This window comes from Ornithorhynchus anatinus, chromosome 14 (genome assembly GCF_004115215.2).
Source record: "Ornithorhynchus anatinus isolate Pmale09 chromosome 14, mOrnAna1.pri.v4, whole genome shotgun sequence".
Lineage (NCBI taxonomy): Eukaryota > Metazoa > Chordata > Mammalia > Monotremata > Ornithorhynchidae > Ornithorhynchus > Ornithorhynchus anatinus.
In genome coordinates, this window is record NC_041741.1 from 38,014,217 (window position 1) to 38,033,345 (window position 19,129).

Below are 19,129 nucleotides of genomic sequence, written 5' to 3' on the forward strand. Positions count from 1 at the left end.
TTCCTATTCAAACTATCAACAATCTACTGTATTGAAGCCTCACAAATTTTGGGGGAGAGGGTTCTCAAACTCCTCCATATGTTTCAGAAGCTTCTGTCCATCAATATTCAATGACAGAAGAGTCAATGGCAGCGTAAGGGTAGAGCAGCAAGGGATCTGAGACATGAGGATTCAAGTCTCTGCTGGTCTTTTCCTGATTGCCCACAGCTAAGCCTCTCTCTAGCTCTCAAAACACTTCTCTTTTGAATTTCCCTGGAAGTCTAGGGGTTACAGCTCTATAATCACGTTCCTCAAACTAAGGACTTGAGACAGAAGCAGGGCATATAACAACAAACTAGTCTTCAGGAAGGAATTAACAGATTATCCACAGGTAAAGCCTTTCATTTCCTAATATGCCCTGAAGATCATTTGTGTCTTTCATAAAATGGCTCGATTAGAAAGATGGTGGTATTCTGAAGTATTTCTGAGGAAAATAATTATTGTGAAGGTGAAATATACCCAGCACAAACTGGTATACAAATAATAATAAAAATCAAGATATAGAAATAGATACCTGTTGCGAGGCTGATGATAGCCCCCACAATTACTGTCACCAAGGTCCCAAGAGTGCTGAAGTATAGATAGGATAAGGAATACCAGTTATCCATCAGGGGAGTTCTGGAAAAAAGGATAGGATATGGTTTAACTGCCAGGTTTTCCTTAAAGTGTTCCTTAATGAGCTTCATGGCAAAGTTCAGACTATAGTTAGTATTGGTCCAACAATGTTCTTAAAGTTTCAATTCGACCTCCAAACTGTACCCTGCTTGATCAAGACTTCACAGGCTAATTCATTTTTGGCATAACTATTAAGCAATTGTGGGGCCGTCTGTGAACATTTCAGGTATTTAGCCGAGTATGAACATAGCCCACAATTAGGTTTTAAAATTTTAAACTCGGCTTATGGTGCTAGTTCCATCCTAGATATTGTTCCTTCACAAATGGTATGATTTTAAGGGACCACCCTAGCCTCAAACTGGGAGTTAAACAATTCTTCAAAGAGTGGTGTTTTTATATTTGCAAATCCTCACCCTCTCAACCTCTTTATTCATTCAATAGTATTTATTGAGCGCTTACTATGTGCAGACAACTGTCAGTTAAAACTTATACAGTAAGAATAGCAATCTGGAATGAAGAAACAGAATATCTGGAAAACAAGTGTAAGGACTCTATTAACTTCCCTTAGATGCATATCTTATAAATTCCATACACTATGAGAAGCAGGAGGACATCCAAACACCAGTCAATCTAAGGACTGAGTCCAACCTGATTATCTTCTCTCTATCCCAGTGCTTGGCTAACAAATAACCTTTAAAAACAAAAATATCAATTCCCACTTATGGCTGCTGAGAGATGCAGTCCATAGGCTACAACCTCAGTCTGTCTGAGGACATCAAAACAATTTCATTGTCCAACTAAGAAGTTAAGGGGTCTTAACAAAAAAAAACCCAACCCAAACCTGTCCTCCCTGTGACTTTCCCATCACTGTAGACAGCACCACTAATCCTTCCTGTCTCACAAGCCTGTAACCTTGGTGTTATCCTTGATTCCTCTCTACCATTCAACCCACATATTCAATCTATCACTGAATCCTGTTGGTTCAACCTTCACCTCGCTAAAATCTGTCCTTTCCTCTTCTTTCAAACTAGTACCACATTGATCCAAGCACTTATCCTATCACACCTTGGTTACTTTATCAGCCTTCTTGCTGACCTCTCTGCCTCCTGTTTCTCACCTCTTCAATTCAAACTTCACTCTGCTGCCTGGATCATTTTTCTAAAAAGCATTCAGTCCAAGTTTTCCCTATTCCTCAAGAGCCTCCAGTGGTTGCCCATCCAGTTGCACAGAAGACAGAAACTCCTCATCATGCTCACAATCACCTTGCCCTCTCCTACCTCACCCTGCTACTCTCCTACTGAACAACCCAGCCTGCACACTTTACTCCTAATGTCAACCTACTAGTTGTACTTCGATCCTGCCTCCCTCACCACCGACTTCTAGCCCACGTCCTGCCTCTGGCCTGGAACACCCTCCCTCTTCATCTCCAACAGACAATTACTCTCCCCACCTTCAAAGACTTGCTGAGAAGCTGTGTGGCCTAGTGGATAGAGCATGAAGGACCCAAGTTCTAATCTCACTCTAATGCTTGCCTGCTGTGTGACCTCGAGCAGGTCACTCTAACTTCTCTGTGCCTCAGTTACCTCATCTGTAAAATGGGGATTAAGGCTATGAGCCCCATTTGTGGTAGGGACTGTTCCCAACCCAGTTTGCTTGCATCTACCCAGCATTTAGAAGAGTGCCTGGCGCATAGTAAGCACTTAACCAATACCACGGTTTTTATTATTATTATTAATAAAGGCACAGCTCCTCCAAGAGGCCTTCCCTAACTAAGCCCTCAGTTCCTCTTTTTCCAGTCCCTTGTAAATTACCCTTATTTGCTCCCTTTAATCACCATCCCACCCCCAGCCCCACAGCACTTCCATATCTGTAATGTATTTGTTTAAATTAATGTCTGTCTCCTCCCTCTAGACAGTAAACTCGTTGTGGGCAGGTATTTTCTCTGTAATATTGTTGTTTGTATTCTCAAGTGCTTAATATAGTGCACTGCACACAGTAAGTGCTCAGTATATATGATTGAATTTTTTAAATGAGAAAAAATAAAGCAATAGAAGAACGGGCAACACATTTGAGGTCCTGCAGCATTTTCTTAGGCATGTCATTTATTTTACCCAAGTTCTATTATAAAATTATTCTAAAGGAAAAATACAGTACTTCACAACTGCTATCTGCAATTTGCATAATTCTAATATTAATTCCCAAAGTTACGTCAGATTTGGGAAAACAGTGTAAATTTCAAAATTTGGGAGGCAGAGAGAAATGAGAGAATTAATGGGGAAAGGACTGTATTTTCTTTCCCAGTTTTAGGTGTAGAAACTAAACTAACTGCTGATTCTAGAAGGTGTGTGATAACCTAATGCCAGGGAGAAGCACAAAATGCTGGGGCCATTTTCTTTGTCAAACATTTGAAATCTTTTTTTCCTTTTATGAACTGCTCATGTTATATCATTTTAAATATGCTATCACCAGACTTGTTTATATAGAAGATTATTGAATACCTTTCCGTGTTGTGAATTGGAGAGGAGGTTGTTAAAAATGGCATTGCAGTAGTCCAGTTTGTACTGCTCATGTTACAGCCAGCCGTTGAAAGGGGTAATGGTAAAGTTCTCTCCGGAAGGGGAGGATAAATCTGAGCTCCAATTCCAACCCACAGTGAAATGGTAAATCCAGCAATAAGACCTACAAATGAACCCTGCAAAATGAAAAATTATTTTAAAAGAAAAAGCAAATCTCTTAGAAGAAAATCTTCTGCTTTACATAATTTCCAGACTTAACAAAAAAAGCATAGATTTCCCCTGCTTTCCTGAATTGCGAAGATTTAATCCTTACAAGTAGGCAAATACAGTATTATTATTTGCATTAATAAGGAAATTGCCTAGAGTAATTGAAGGGGCAAGAATGGGAAACTGACAAACCCTGAGATGTCTTATTTGATCATCAAAATCAATATGCTTACATCAGACTTTGAGGGGAGTCTTAAAGGGAGAACTTTTGGCATTGGGCCCTGTCATTCCAAGTGTACATTAAACCATGTGTGGAATCATGGCAAAATGCAGTCAAAAACATTTGCTCCTAAGAAACATAGCTGGGTATTAGAGTATGAGCTCTCAGTTTTGTTCAGATCTCAATCATATTTATTGAGCACTTACTCTGTGCAGGGCACTGTACTAAGCACTTGGTGGTGGGGGAACGATATAACAATTAAACAGACACCTTGTCTGCCTGGGGCCAAGTGAATGGGCTATTCTGGGATGGGACCTGACTTCTCAGCCAATAATGTGAAAGGCTCCATCCCGTTGGGGGTGAAGTTGGAACTTCCTTGGGAGCTGAGCTGGGGGAAATGACTAAATTTAAAACTGGCTGTGAACTGTCCACTGTTCACTGGTTGTGAACAACTCCAGTGGTTGCCTATCGACCTCCGCTCCAAACAAAAACTCCTCACTCTAGGCTTCAAGGCTCTCCATCACCTTGCCCCTTCCTACCTCTCCTCCCTTCTCTCTTTCTACCGCCCACCCCGCACGCTCCGCTCCTCTGCCGCCCACCTCCTCACCGTCCCTCGGTCTCGCCTATCCCGCCGTCGACCCCTGGGTCACGTCCTCCCGCGGTCCTGGAACGCCCTCCCTCCTCCGCCAAACTGATTCTCTTTCCCTCTTCAAAACCCTACTTAAAAATCACCTCCTCCAAGAGGCGTTCCCAGACTGAGCTCCTCTTCCCCCTCTACTCCCTCTGCCATCCTCCCTTTACCTCTCCGCAGCTAAAGCCTCATTTTCCCCTTTTCCCTCTGCTCCTCCACCTCTCCCTTCCCATCCCCACAGCACTGTACTCGTCCGCTCAACTGTATATATTTTCGTTACCCTATTTATTTTGTTAATGAATTGTACATTGCCTTGATTCTATTTAGTTGCCATCGGTTTTTACGAGATGTTCTTCCCCTTGACTCTATTTATTGCCATTGTTCTCGTCTGTCCGTCTCCCCCGATTAGACCGTAAGGCCGTCAAACGGCAGGGACCGTCTCTATCTGTTGCCGACTTGTTCATCCCAAGCGCTTAGTACAGTGCTCTGCACATAGTAAGCGCTCAATAAATACTATTGAATGAATGAATGAATGAACTGTCCTCCATCCTCTGTCTCCTTTCCTATAGATCCAGTCCTAAAGCTCTGCATGTGGTAATGTATTTCTCTCCAACCAAATTACAGGTAAAAAGGAAGTCTGTGGGGATTAATTTGGCTGGGAGCTTAATCTTCGGGTGATTTTAGTCCTTAACTTTCTTTCTCAGATTTTCCCCCAAGCAAAGATCTTAGGCATTACAAGGCATTAGTTATATGGTCTGGTAATTAGATTTGCAATTTTGGCCATGACAAGTCTTAAACTTAAGGGCCTGTACATACCCCTTGCAAATCTGGTTGCAATCTCTCCTATTTGGATTATTAATTAAACTATGACTTTGATCTTGCCGGGCTGGAGTTTGGTTCAGGCCTAGCCAGTGGGGCCTACACAAACCTTTAAGTTGGATCCTGGAGTGAGTTCTTTATCCCATATTTGCTTTGGATGATGTTGAGGATAGGGTGGTTATTTATTTTAGCCTTAGTCTGATGGTATTCAGAAAAGTCACTCGAATGCCAAAAACCTCACTGAATTCCAAACTGGAAAGTAGACACACCAAGAGGCTAAGTGGCAAGAGCACGGGCTTGGGAGTCAGAGGACTTGGGTTCTAATCCCGCTTCACCACTTGTCTGCTGCCTGGGCTTAGGCAAGCCACTTAACTTCTCTGTGCCTCAGTTAACTCATCTGTAAAACGGGGATTAAGACTGTGAGCCCCATGTGGGACAACTTGAAGACCTTGTATCTACCCCAGCACTTGGAACAGTGCTTGGCATAGAGTAAGTGCTTAACAAATACCATCAATATTATTATTACTATTATTCAGTGGGTTTGAGCCACAGACAGACCTTGATGCCAATCTCCTTAATTTACCCCCTGGATAATTATAATTACAGAGGAAAACCATTCTGCTTGCATGGATTATATTCCAGCATACAGATGCAATAGACATCTGCAATTAGAAATAAGAGGTTACATTTCCAAGCAAATTTGACTCTGTCTAATAATATGTCACATAAATCCAAACTAGAGAAGGAAGAACAGGTGGAGCCACAGGTGTAGCAACTTGATAATAAAATTTTTCTATTTGAACCCAAGGGTTAGTGGAAGTATTTGATTATATCACAGAAAAAACTTTAGGATTAACCAGGGCATTTTAAGCCTATGAACTATTACGTTTTGAATCCAATTCTTCACATAAGCATTTGTGTTTAGAAGAAAGCTTTTGTCTCTATTTTCATTTTACCAGCAACAGTGTAATACTCAAAATTTAAACAATCACTGCACAGAATAAGAGTGGGTCAACTGCTCTGCAAATAAGTTTATTAGAAACCAGTGTCTTCGGTCCTTAAGATCCTACTCATTAGAACAAATGACCATATCATACACACTTAAGAGGATAATCTGTTGAAACCACTATCTACTTATTTTAGTCAAGTGGAAATGAAGGTAGAAAGAAATTTATCATTATTATCATCACTAATTACTTTTCCTAGGAATCAAAATACTTCAAAGCTGGAAATATTAGATGTCCTAAAAATGAGTAGACTGTGAACTTAGTACCCTCTCTATATGTCCAAAATGCATTTCTCTGAAGTCACCCGCACCGTTTGCTCTATTTTGCAAGTTTAGTGGTGACACTGTCATATAGCACATTTATTATTATTATAGCACAATCACTCAAGACTGTAAGCTTGTTATGGTCAGGGAACATGTCTGCCAATTCGTTGCACTGTATTCTCTCAAGTGCCTAGTTCACTGCTCTGCACAGAGTATGCTATAAGAATATTTACATAAGTACTTTCATTCCATTTTCTTTACTGAGTACTTACTGTTTGCAAAGCACTGTACAAAGTACTTGGGAGAGTTCAATACAACAATAAACAGGCACATTCCCTGAGCACAATGACTCACAGTCTAGAAGTGGGACTGGGGTGAGTATCAAAGTGAATCTGAATAAAAGTTCACTCTACTGACTGTAAGGTGGAACCAAGCCACTAGCTCCTCAGGTGATCTAGTGAAAGAGTTCTTTCACAGTTTGCAGCTAGTTTCCTCCTAATTCCTGATGTTTTTTTAAAAAATATGGTTCCTCATTGATCTCTTTCTTTCCAGCATTGTTTATGAAGAAAATGGAATTTTCCATATGATCCCTATTTAGTGATGGGATGACATTGGGGTATAAATTTTCCTAACCAAAAAAAGATATGGTTTCTAAATTACAGTTCAAAATAAAATGCATATCATAGGTGGCCTCCAAGTCTCATGATATGACAGTTAAGCCTGCGTTTTCCCTTCTACATCACCTAATAAACCACATGTCATGTCTATGAGGTGGCAGAACAACAAACATTCCTGCTATTCTTGATTGTTCTCATTTATTTCTCTAACATCTCACCCCCACAGAGTGCTACAAAACAAAGTGTTCTCTTCCTTCAAACCAGTGGATGTTCATTTGCAAAATCAGGTTTTACAAGAATTCATACTTACAACAGAGTTGGCGAATGGGACCAAAATACCTAGAGAAAACAAGCCCAAAAGGGGTCCACCGACCATGCCAAAAATACTGAGGGCCGCCTGAAAAAGGAAAAAAAAGATCAGAGATTAACCTCCATAGAAAAGCCATTACTTTGGCAATTGTTTAAAATAGAAATGAATAGCAGATTGAGTTTTGACTACATGACAAATGAGCCATGTCAAGATTAACTTTAATGAAGAAGTTGCAGCCATGAAGTCCTCCTTCTAATTTCTATCTTACACTTTGGAGGACTGATTCACAATTATCTTTTATGTCCGAGGCCACAGGCCATGTTATTCGTAATGCTGGAATTGAAGCGTGGAAGTTTCTGAGAGTGAAGTCTGTAGAACTACAGACAGAAACCTCATTTCTCCTTTTTTCTTCACTGTCAGTGGCTCAGGGAAGGGATGGGAGTGGGCTAACTGGTTGGCAAAATAACTGGGCATTAGTGCATTTGAAGAGTCATCAAGGTTAAAACCGAATTCAGTTATGATGGCTCAGCATTCATTCTTCAATGTATCTTTAAGAGATCAAATTCCTACCTGTAGCAAAGCTCCCATGAGCGATGCCAAAGCCGCCATCCCAATGCACAATACTCCATACAAAATACCTAGATGAACAGTTTAAAAGCAAATGTAAAAAACCTGTTGCAACCAATCAAAACTCTCGATAGCATCACTTCTTTATCCTTTAATCAAACAAGTAGACGATAATGGCAGTGAAACCTAAACTGCCCACACAAATCCAAACAGAAGAAGGAAGAATAGGGAGAGCCAAAGGTGTGGCAACAGAAAATTTGAAAATGAATTTTTTCTTTTTGGTTAGTGGAAACATTTGATTATGTCAGTAAAAAAAATTTAGGATTAACCTATGAACTATTATGCTTTTAATCCAATTCTTCACAAATGCATTTGTGTTTGGAAGAAAGCTTTTGTCTCCATTTTCATTTTACAGCAACTCAAAATTTATCCAATCACTACACAGAGCAAGAGCAGGTAAACTGCTCTGAAAATAAGTTTATTAGAAACCAGTGTCTTCTGACAATAAGATCCTGATTCATCAGAAAAAATGTCCATATCATACACACTTTAGAGGGTAATCTGTTGGAACCACTATCTACTTATTTTAGTCAATAATAATGTTGGTATTTGTTAAGCGCTTACTATGTGCAGAGCACTGTTCTAAGTGCTGGGGTAGTCACAGGGGAATCAGGTTGCCCCACGTGGGGCTCACAGTCTTAATCCCCATTTTACAGATGAGGTAACTGAGGCACAGAGAAGTTAAGTGACTTGCCCACAGTCACACAGCTGACAAGTGGCAGAGCTGGGATTCGAACTCATGACCCCTGACTCCAAAGCCCGTGCTCTTTCCACTGAGCCACGCCAAATGGAAGGTAGAAAGATAGAAATTTATCATTGCCATCATCACCAATTACTTTCCCTAGGTAAACAAAGTACTTCAAAGCTGGAAAAAAAAATAATGACCTAGAAATGAAAAGATGTTGGATTTAGACCCCCTCTATGTGTCCAGAATGCATTTCTCTGAAATCACTCCCCATATGCTCTATTTTGCAATTTTAGTGGTGATATAGTCATCTAGGACAATCAGAGCTTGTTATGAGCAGGGAACCTTTCTGCCAATTCGGTTGCATTGTACTCGCTCAAGCGCTTAGTACACTGCTCTGAACATAGGGCTCAATAAATACGATTGATTGACCTTGGAGTTAAGCCATCCCTGATGAACCATTTCCCTTAGAAGTATTGCCTCTGTTTTTTATGGTACTTGGTAAGAACATACTATGTACCAGGCACTTTACTTAGCACCCGCGTAGACATACAATAATCATGTTGGGCAGAGTCTATGGCCCACATGGGGATCACAATCTTAATTCCCATTTTGTAGATGAGGTAACTGAGGCAAGAAATAAAGTGACTTGCCCAGGATCACACAGCAGACAAGCAGAGCTGAAATTAGAACTCAGGTCCTCTGACTCTCAAGACCTTGTTCCTTCCACTAGACCACACTGCTTCTCAGACCTTGACAAGCCAACACAATGATGCTCAGCAATGTTCTCAAGGGATTGTTTGGCTCTGTACCACATAGTGATTTCCAATTACGATTCATTGTTTCAGGCCTGTGAAGTGCCACCACTTCTTGATCTTGGATTTCTTAGTAACTGACAGAGTTTCAAAGTTCTGCCATAGACGATGGCTCTAAATCCCAACTTAGTTCTTCTTCAGTTTTCTTGGTGAATTCTTTCTAAGATGATGTATTTTATGGTGTTTGTTTAGCACTTACTATATGCCAGGCAATGTACTGAGAATTGGGGTAGTTAGAAGATAATCAGGTAGGACACAGTTCATGTCCTACATGGGGCTCACGGTCTTAATCCCCATTTTACAAATGAGGTAACCGAGACACAGGGAAGTTAAGTAACTTGCCCAAGTTCATAAAGCAGACAGGCAGTGGAGCCAGGATTAGTACCTGGATCCTCTGACTTCCAGGCCCATGCTCTTTCCACTAGACTATGCTACTTTCCTAAGCTTTTCAAGTAGGAGGGAAGAGGATTTATTCCTCATTTTACTTATGGGGTAACTGAGATAAAGAGAAGCTAAGTGATTTGCCCAAGACCACATAGCAGACACCTGGCAGGTCTGGGGTTAGAAGCCAGGTCCTCTGACTCCCAGGCCCATGCTCATTCCACTAGACCATGCTATGTCTAATGCAATATGCCATGGGTCCCATGATAATGTTTTAAGATATTCTTTTTGTGTCTTCTTTTAAGAGATGGACCAGAAAAACTTCAGACATAGCACTAACTGTGACTACTGCGACTGGCTACTTCATGCTAAAAGATCATCTTCTCTGGGTAAGAGACTTGTGCCAGTGCCTAAGAAAATTAATTACCCTTAGTGTCACAATCTTCAAAGAAAACTGTGACTCACTGATCTTTTCCCTGCCATGTCATAATTCAGTCCAGGGATGAAACTAAAGATAATTTTTAAGTAGAACGCCTATGACATCATACATGTATTGCTAGGAACAAAGCATAGCATGAAAAACTCACAGGCTGGACCAGAGAACAAGTGCAAAATCACTTCCCCGATAGCTCCTATGCTTCTCCTTTTTTTCCCCCTCACACCTGGAGGAGATCTCCCCACAAGCCACTTGGAAGCACAGGCCACAATTTGGGTCATGTAAGGGTTATAGGCCAAAATAGGTCCCTCCCTCTCAGACTTAAGGTCTCCCTCTTCCTCCCAGAACCCTCCAGTGACAGTGATACAGACAGCGTAAAAGCAGAAGGGCAGGAGGGAGGGAGCAGGTGGGTCACCATCTCCTTTTTCATCCTCAAAACTAAGCTCAGGGCAAGGTGGTCGCAGGGGAGAACAACCAGTGACTGAGTGACTGGGTTATTGGCAAGGCAGTGGCTGAATGCAGGGCTGGTTGGACTGGGTCAGGCTGGGAAGGCCCTGCAGAGCACAACCATGAATTCCTAGCGACCTGGCCAGAGGTCCCACCTGATATTCATTCCCCAGTGGTCTCCAAGGGGCAATTGTCCTCAGATTGTTGCCCTATAACCCTCAGAGCCCAGAAACTGGAGTGAAGGAGGTGACAGTGACCAGATTGCATGCTCTTTCCTCTCTTCCCCGCACCCATCACTATCCCTGAATGTAGGAAGAGAAGGCATTGCCAAGTGCCTGCGATGCTCATGGCTGTCACCCTGCGGTTGTGCTTCACTTTCTTCTCCTGAGTGTGTGAAGTCTGCAGCTGCAGCACATTGCAGGGAACCCTGTTCTGATGTTTCCTGGTTATTTCCACCCCTGATTTAGTCTAAAGGCTATCTATCTCTTTTTAATGTGTTCTGTAGTTCAGGGCAGAACTAGAGATGGGAATAATACTTTACTTCAGGAAGATTAATATTTTACAGCAATCTAGGGCTTGATCTGACACATGGAGTCCTCTCTCCTTAAAGAAGGCCTGAAGCCATCCCAGTGCCTTTCAGTGGATGGGATTTTAAAACCAGTCTGATATTTTTCATTTTCCTGAAATAGACCAACCCAATTCCATAATTTTTCAGTTGAAACAATACAATCCATCCCACTGACTCTTATCTTTCAGTTCAACCCCTGAAACAAAATAAATTTGGACAACACAGTTCAGGGAACTGTGAACAATTGCAACAATTCTAGCTCACAATCTTTATAATTATGTATATAAGGTTGGCTACAAATTCAGTGTTGCTGGAAAAAAAAAATCAATCAGTAGTACATAAGGAACTACTGTGTGCAGATAACTGTTCTAAATGCTCTCCTAGCCCTAAAGGAGTTTACAATCAAATGGGGGTGAGAAAAACTAAACTATATTACAGATAGGATTAAGTACAGAAATGAGGACACAATGGAGTATATAAGATATGTACATAGATGCTAGAGTCCAAGGGTGAGTATTTAGCCTCAAATTCAATGTACAACATCAAGGGAGCACTCAAGAAATGCTTTTGTACTACTATGGAGTTTCAGTGCAATTTCTATTGTAGCCCAATGAAGATAGCACTTCCACTGGCTCTCACATGGTAATTCTAAATATTTCTATTTTCCTACAATCAAATCTTCTCCACATTTACTGCAGTGGTACCCATCCCTCTCCTCCTAAGCCTATTGCAATGAAGGGATCTAGACTCTAACCTCCTCCTTTAGACTGCAAGATCCTAGGAAGCAGGGAACATGTTTAACAACTCAGTTATACTGTACTCTCCCAAGCACCTAGTACAGTGCTTTGTAATAATAATAATAATAATGTTGGTATTTGTTAAGCGCTTACTATGTGCCGAGCACTGTTCTAAGCGCTGGGGTAGACATAGGGGAATCAGGTTGTCCCACGTGGGGCTCACAGTCTTAATCCCCATTTTACAAATGAGGGAACTGAGGCACAGAGAAGTTAAGTGACTTGCCCACAGTCACACAGCCGACAAGTGGCAGATCTGGGATTCGAACTCATGAGCCCTGACTCCAAAGCCCGTGCTCTTTCCACTGAGCCACGCTGCTTCTCTTGTACACACCAAGTGCTCAAATATGATTGATCGAAGGGTACTCCACTATTCCTGGATTATTATGTAGTCATATGTCTTCAATGGAACTCCCTAGAGGCTTGGAGGGTATTCAATCTCTTTTGGAATAAGGAGTCTGCACTCTATCATTCTGGTGTTCCATAGACAGAAACAGAACATGGGGTTTCCCCCTACTTCTGCCATGGCACATGAGATTAAATTCCAGCACTGCAGTGCTGCTTGCTGCCCCTCTAAGGTTCTTCAGGTTTCCAAAACCCACTCTCATGAAAGGATGCAGCCAAACGTTGCAGCCTTGGTCATCAATCAACTGGCAATCTAGGAGCAAAATTAAACCTTTAGTTTTAGTTTTAGAAAGGAAAATCTGAAAAGAATCCCTTGCTCCTACTCCATGTAATTCCGTGGAAATATTTTCACAAAGGTTCTGTTGATAAAGCTAAGATAAATCTTCAGAGGTTTATTAAGGCTAAAACTCTTAGATTTGAAGTAAAAGTTGATATGTTAGCGTGTACTTACTTGTCCCTTTCGAAAACCAAGACAAAGTTCTTTCAGAGAACGATGGGAAGTGAGGTTTGATAAGATCTTCCACAGTTACAGCAGCTAATGCATTGATACTGGAGGACACGGTACTGTAGGAAATACAATTTAAAGCACTGCTTTACATCTTACCTGCAATCATAGAGAAGCAACAAGTGGTAAAATGAAAAAGAAAATATGCCCTTTCTGAGAAATGTTTCACTGGAAGAGTAACAACTGACATGATAAAGGTTAAAACAAACTTTAGAATATTTTTAGCCTGGCAGTCATATGACTGGAAATACATTTCCTTTTCCTGAAACTTTCCATTCCCAGTATTTGACAGAAACATGAACAACAGTACACTAGTAAATATCAAGAACTAGATAAAGAATGCCTACTTTAAACAATTTCTGAGCGCTCATTTGGATCTTCTTGATGTTTTTGACATCAAATGTGATCACTCCATAGAAGGAATGCATGGAATAAGTTCAAGTTCCACAAAGAGACTCACTAGGACACTGTGCAAAGGTTCAAAAAGATAAAGAGCAAAATGCATTGAGTTGCTGTTAGGCCATGCCAGACTCAGTATTATAAGAATCTGCCTAGGACTTGAAAATTGTCATTTAAATTGACTTTTGAAAGGACCCTGTTACCATATAATGTCTTCTCTAAATTGGCCTCATGGTATAGGGGAGTTGGCATGCTTCTTGCTATTAGTGATGCATCTTCTGTTTGTTCAGTTAATTCATTTAATAATAACATTATTGTATATCTATACAAAAAGATTTGGCTTTTTTTTGTAAACTATGAATGTGTATCCTTACAGTTTGTATTACAGCAACAAGGAAATCATCGTCTTAAAGTCTGTGGGTTCAATACATAACATTAGGTGATAGAGACAATTAGGCAAGAATTTCATCTTGAAAGATATCAATCAGTGGTATTCACTGAGCATTTACTACGTGCACAGCACTGTACGAAGTGCTTGGGAGAGTGCAATACAACAGAATTAGCAGAAATATTCCCCGTCCATTATGAACTTACAGACATTGAGGTCTAGGGAGGACAAATGATTTGCCTGCCACCAAGAAAATTAAAACAGGTTGTGATTATGTTGCAGAACCCTCCAGCTTCTTTTGCTTAGCTGCAAAGTGAAACTGTTTTGAAAGGTGGTTCAAAAATCTGACTATTAGGCAGGGCCTATTGTCTCCATCAGTAATTTTGGAGCACCACCTAATTTGGCAAAAGATGCATTAGACACAAGAAATATACAAAAGGAAAAAAAAATAGGGCTTTCAAAAATGCATTCACTCCTCCTGAAAAGATGAAATTATTACTTCAAAAAGAGCATTTATCAGGTGGAAGATGTTTTCAAATGTGATTTTTCTAATCATCTGAGAACAGGAATAGGCTGAAAGTGTTTAAAATATTTAGACTTAAACTTGCCACCTCCTAGGTTTGGATAAATAGCCCTAAAATAAGCGACAATTATTCTTATGCCACCCCTCTGGGATCCCACTGCTGACATGAAGAGTGAAAAGGTTGAAACCCAAATGAAACCTCAAAACCATAGTTCAACAGGAGGAAGCAAAGCAATTTGGAAATCTGAAGCTGAGGGCAGGAAATGTCTCTTTTTATTGTTCTACTGCCCTCTTCCAAGAGTTTAGTACAGTGCTCTGTACACAGTGTTCAATAAACACAATTGATATAGGTGGCAGGGTCTGAGCCATAGCCATAGAAGGACAGGCCATAGACAACAGGCTGGAGGGATGGACTATAGAAAACATAATTTTAAGGTTGATGATTCCTTCCCTAAAGTATACTACTGTTAATGTCACTAATTCCCAATGGTAAGAAAAAAGATAAGTTTAACCTCTACCCCTCCTTTTTGATACAGGATCAATATATCAGTAGAACACCGCATAGCTAAACAGGAATGTGTCTGTTATTCTGTGCTTTCTCAAGTGCTTAGTACAGTGTTCTGCACTTAGTAAGTGCTCTGTAAATACAATTCATTAAAAAGGCATTTAATCACCAGGAGAAGAGAGGAAACTATAATCCAACCCCAATCTCCCTCCCTAAATGCTGAGGACCTCACCAATGATTTGGTTGGCAAAATTGAAACCATCAGATGTGAACTGCTCATTTTTGGGAAGGGATTGTCTCTCTCTCTTGCTGAATTGTACTTTGCAAGTGCTTAGTACAGTGCTCTGCACACAGTGAGCGCTCAATAAATACAAATGAATGAATGAACTGCCCAAGTTGCACTACCTTATTATTATTATCATCATCATCACCTCCTCACTGTACTGTCACTTCCTCATTTTTCTCCTACCACCTAACTGTCTCTCAAGAAGAGGTATCCTGCCTGCTCTCCAAATGAACACCCCCACCATCTGCACCTCTATCCTGTCCCTCCTCACCACCTAAAAACACTTTCATCCACTTTCCTCTCCTCCCTTACTACAACCTTTCACCCTCTCACTCTTTGATGGCTTATTTGTTTCTTTAAACATGTTCATTTCACTCATACTAAAAAAGCCTTCTCATCATCCCAAATCTCCCTCCAGCTCTATCCCCATTTTTCTGGCCCCATAAATCAATCAATTGATGGTATTTATTGAGCACTTATGTGCAGAGCACTGTACTAAGCACTTGGAGAGTACAATACAATGCAGTTGGTAGACACCTTCTCTGCCCATAATGAGCTTACAGCCTTCCTATTCAAACTTTTAGAGTGAGTTGTATATAAACCTTTCAACTGCTTTCAACTCTCCATCCCAATTCCACCAACACCAGAGAAGCAGCCTGGCCTAGTGGGTAGAACCTGGGTTCTAGTCCCAGCTTCACCACTTGTCTGCTGTGACCTTGGGCAAGTCATTTTACTTTTTTGTGCCACGACTGTAAAATGGGAATTAAGCCTTTGAGCCCCACGTAGGACATGGACTGTGTCCAACCTGATTAGCTTGTAATAATAATGTTGGTATTTGTTAAGCGCTTACTATGTGCCCCGCACTGCTCTAAGTGCTGGGGTAGACACAGGGAAATCAGGTTGGCCCACGTGGGGCTCACAGTCTTAATCCCCATTTTACAGATGAGGTAACTGAGGCACAGAGAAGTTGTGACTTGCCCACAGTCACACAGCTGACAAGTGGCTGAACCCATGACCTCTGACTCCAAAGCCCGTGCTCTTTCCACTGAGCCACGTTGACTACCATCTCTACGCAGATGACACGCAGATCTACATCTCCGCCCCTGTCCTCTCCCCCTCCCTTCAGGCTCGCATCTCCTCCTGCCTCCAGGACGTCTCCACCTGGATGTCGGCCCGCCACCTAAAACTCAACATGAGCAAGACTGAGCTCCTCATCTTCCCTCCCAAACCCGGTCCTCTCCCAGACTTCTCTATCACGACCATCCTTCCCGTCTCTCAGGCCCGCGATCTCGGTGTCGTCCTTGACTCGTCCCTCTCGTTCACCCCACACATCCTATCTGTTACCAAGACCTGCCGGTTTCACCTCTACAATATCGCCAAGATCCGCCCTTTCCTCTCCACCCAAACGGCTACCTTACTATTACGGGCTCTCGTTATATCCCGGCTAGACTACTGTGTCAGCCTTCTCTCTGACCTCCCTTCCTCCTCTCTCGCCCTGCTCCGGTCTATTCTTCACTCCGCTGCCCGGCTCATCTTCCTGCAGAAACGATCTGGGCATGTCACTCCCCTTCTTAAACAACTCCAGTGGTTGCCTATCGACCTCCGCTCCAAACAAAAACTCCTCACTCTAGGCTTCGAGGCTCTCCATCACCTTGCCCCTTCCTACCTCTCCTCCCTTCTCTCTTTCTACCGCCCACCCCGCACGCTCCGCTCCTCTGCCGCCCACCTCCTCACCGTCCCTCGGTCTCGCCTATCCCGCCGTCGACCCCCGGGTCACGTCCTCCCGCGGTCCTGGAACGCCCTCCCTCCTCACCTCCGCCAAACTGATTCTCTTTCCCTCTTCAAAACTCTACTTAAAAATCACCTCCTCCAAGAGGCGTTCCCAGACTGAGCTCCTCTTCCCCCTCTACTCCCTCTGCCATCCCCCCTTTACCTTTCCGCAGCTAAAGCCTCATTTTCCCCTTTTCCCTCTGCTCCTCCACCTCTCCCTTCCCATCCCCACAGGACTGTACTCGTCCGCTCAACTGTATATATTTTCGTTACCCTATTTATTTTGTTAATGAATTGTACATCGCCTTGATTCTATTTAGTTGCCATTGTTTTTACGAGATGTTCTTCCCCTTGACTCTGTTTATTGCCATTGTTCCTGTCTGTCCGTCTCCCCCGATTAGACTGTAAGCCCGTCAAACGGCAGGGACCGTCTCTATCTGTTGCCGACTTGTTCATCCCAAGCGCTTAGTACAGTGCTCTGCACATAGTAAGCACTCAATAAATACTATTGAATGAATGAATGAATACCCCAGTGCTTCGTACAGTGCCTGACACATAACAAATGCTTAACAAATAACATTAAAAAAAGCCCAAACAACTGTTTTTTACCTACTGCAATCAGATTTTCAGCCCTATTACTTTACCAAAACAGCACCTTCTAAATTCACCAATAACCTCCTTTTATCCAAATCCAGAGGAATCTGTCCTAATTCTCTTTGACTTCTCAGCTGCTTTTGATGCTGTAGACCTTGCCCGCATCCTTGAAATACTACCAGGCCTTTGTTTAGCTGACCTGGTACTAATAATAGGACTCTCCCTCTACCATCATGACTGCCTCTTCTCAGTTTTATTTGCTGGCTCCTCCTCCTCATCCCACCCTTTTACTAAATTCAGCAAGGCTCTGATCTGAGTCCCCTTCTCTCCTCACTCAACCTTCTCTCTTGGTGAGCTCATCTTTTCAAATGGCTTCAGTTACCAATTTTATGCTAATGAAACCCCAGTCTACCCCTTTAGCCCTGGACCTCTCATCTAATTTACAATCTCCCATCTTCTCTTACCTACAAGACATCTCCACCTCGTTGTTATCCCAGTACCTTACTTTTCTTCTAAATCCCCTTCCCCTCCTCCCAATTTTCATATCTGTCAGTAAGCCCACCATCCTCCCTAAACCAGAAGCCCTCAAATTCTCTATCTTTCAACTCTCACATACAATCTACTGCCAAATCCTGCTGGATCCTCCTTCACAACATCTCCTCAATATGCTCCTTCCTTTTTAGCCTAACATCTACCACCTTCAATCAAGCTCTCATTATTCTGTGGGATAGATTAGCCTTCTTGCTTGTCTTCCAGCTCTAAATCTCTTAGCCCCTGCGATCTATACTTCACACTTCTGCATAGATCTTCTTTTCAAAGCATCACTTAGGACACATCTAAGCCCTTTGGCGAGTACAATACATAGAGTAGGTAGATATGATCCTTGCCCACAAGGAGCTTAGAGTCTAGAGGAGGAGACAGATGTTAAAATAATTACAGGTAGAGGAAATGGCAGGGTATAAAGATCTGTTTTATAAGTGCCGTGGGGCTGGGGGAGTATAAAAGTGCTTAAGGGGTACAGATAGAAGTGCACAGGTGATCATACTGTGTGCAGAGTACTGGTCTAAGTGCTTTGGAGAGTACAATATGATGGCATTGGTAGACACATTCTCTCCCCACAATGAGTACACATTCTAGAGGATGAGTTTACAATCTAAGGGCAAGCTTACAGTCTAGAGGCGATGCATTAGGAAGGGCAAATAGAATAGGGGAACGAGGAATTCTTCAGGGAAGGCCTCTTGAAGAAGATATGGCTTTAGTAGAGTTTTAAAGGTGGGGAGAGTGGAGGTCTGTCAGGAGGAGGGAGAAAGGTCCAGAGGGAGGACATGGGCGAGGGGTCAGAGGTAAGAAAGATGAGATTGTTTTTCTAACACCAAGCAACTCACTTTATCTCGAAGTGTGCAGGCTGGGCTGTAGTGGGAGATAAGTGAGGTAAGGTAGGATGGGGAGAGCTGATTGAGTGCCCTAAACTCATAGGTAAAGAGTTTCTATTTGATTCAGAGATGGATGAACAACCATTAAAGGTTTCTGAGCAGTGAGGAGACATGCACAGAATGATTTTTTAGAAAAATGATCCGGACAGCCTAATGAAGTAGGGATTGGAGTCGGGAGAGACAGGAGGCAGGGAGGTGAGCGAGGAAGTGATGCAAAAATCAAGGTGGAATATAAGTGCTTGGACAAGCCTGGAAGCAATTAGGATAGAGAGAAAGGGTAAGATTCAAGAGTTATCATGAAAGCTATTGCTATTACTACTATTA

General features: G+C 42.1%; 1 protein-coding gene across 1 annotated transcript in view; it reads right to left on the reverse strand.

Moving 5' to 3' along the window:
• The window catches only part of LOC100075061 (sodium-coupled monocarboxylate transporter 1), a 42,952-nt gene that overhangs the window by 1,373 nt on the left and 22,450 nt on the right, over positions 1–19,129 (reverse strand). Inside the window, exons 9-13 of the mRNA XM_007670011.3 lie at positions 12,854–12,966; positions 7,815–7,882; positions 7,245–7,331; positions 3,153–3,346; positions 554–657 (exon numbers count right to left, since the gene is read on the reverse strand). Coding sequence (XP_007668201.1) covers positions 554–657; positions 3,153–3,346; positions 7,245–7,331; positions 7,815–7,882; positions 12,854–12,966 — 566 coding nt within the window. The remainder of the gene's footprint in view (positions 1–553; positions 658–3,152; positions 3,347–7,244; positions 7,332–7,814; positions 7,883–12,853; positions 12,967–19,129) is intronic.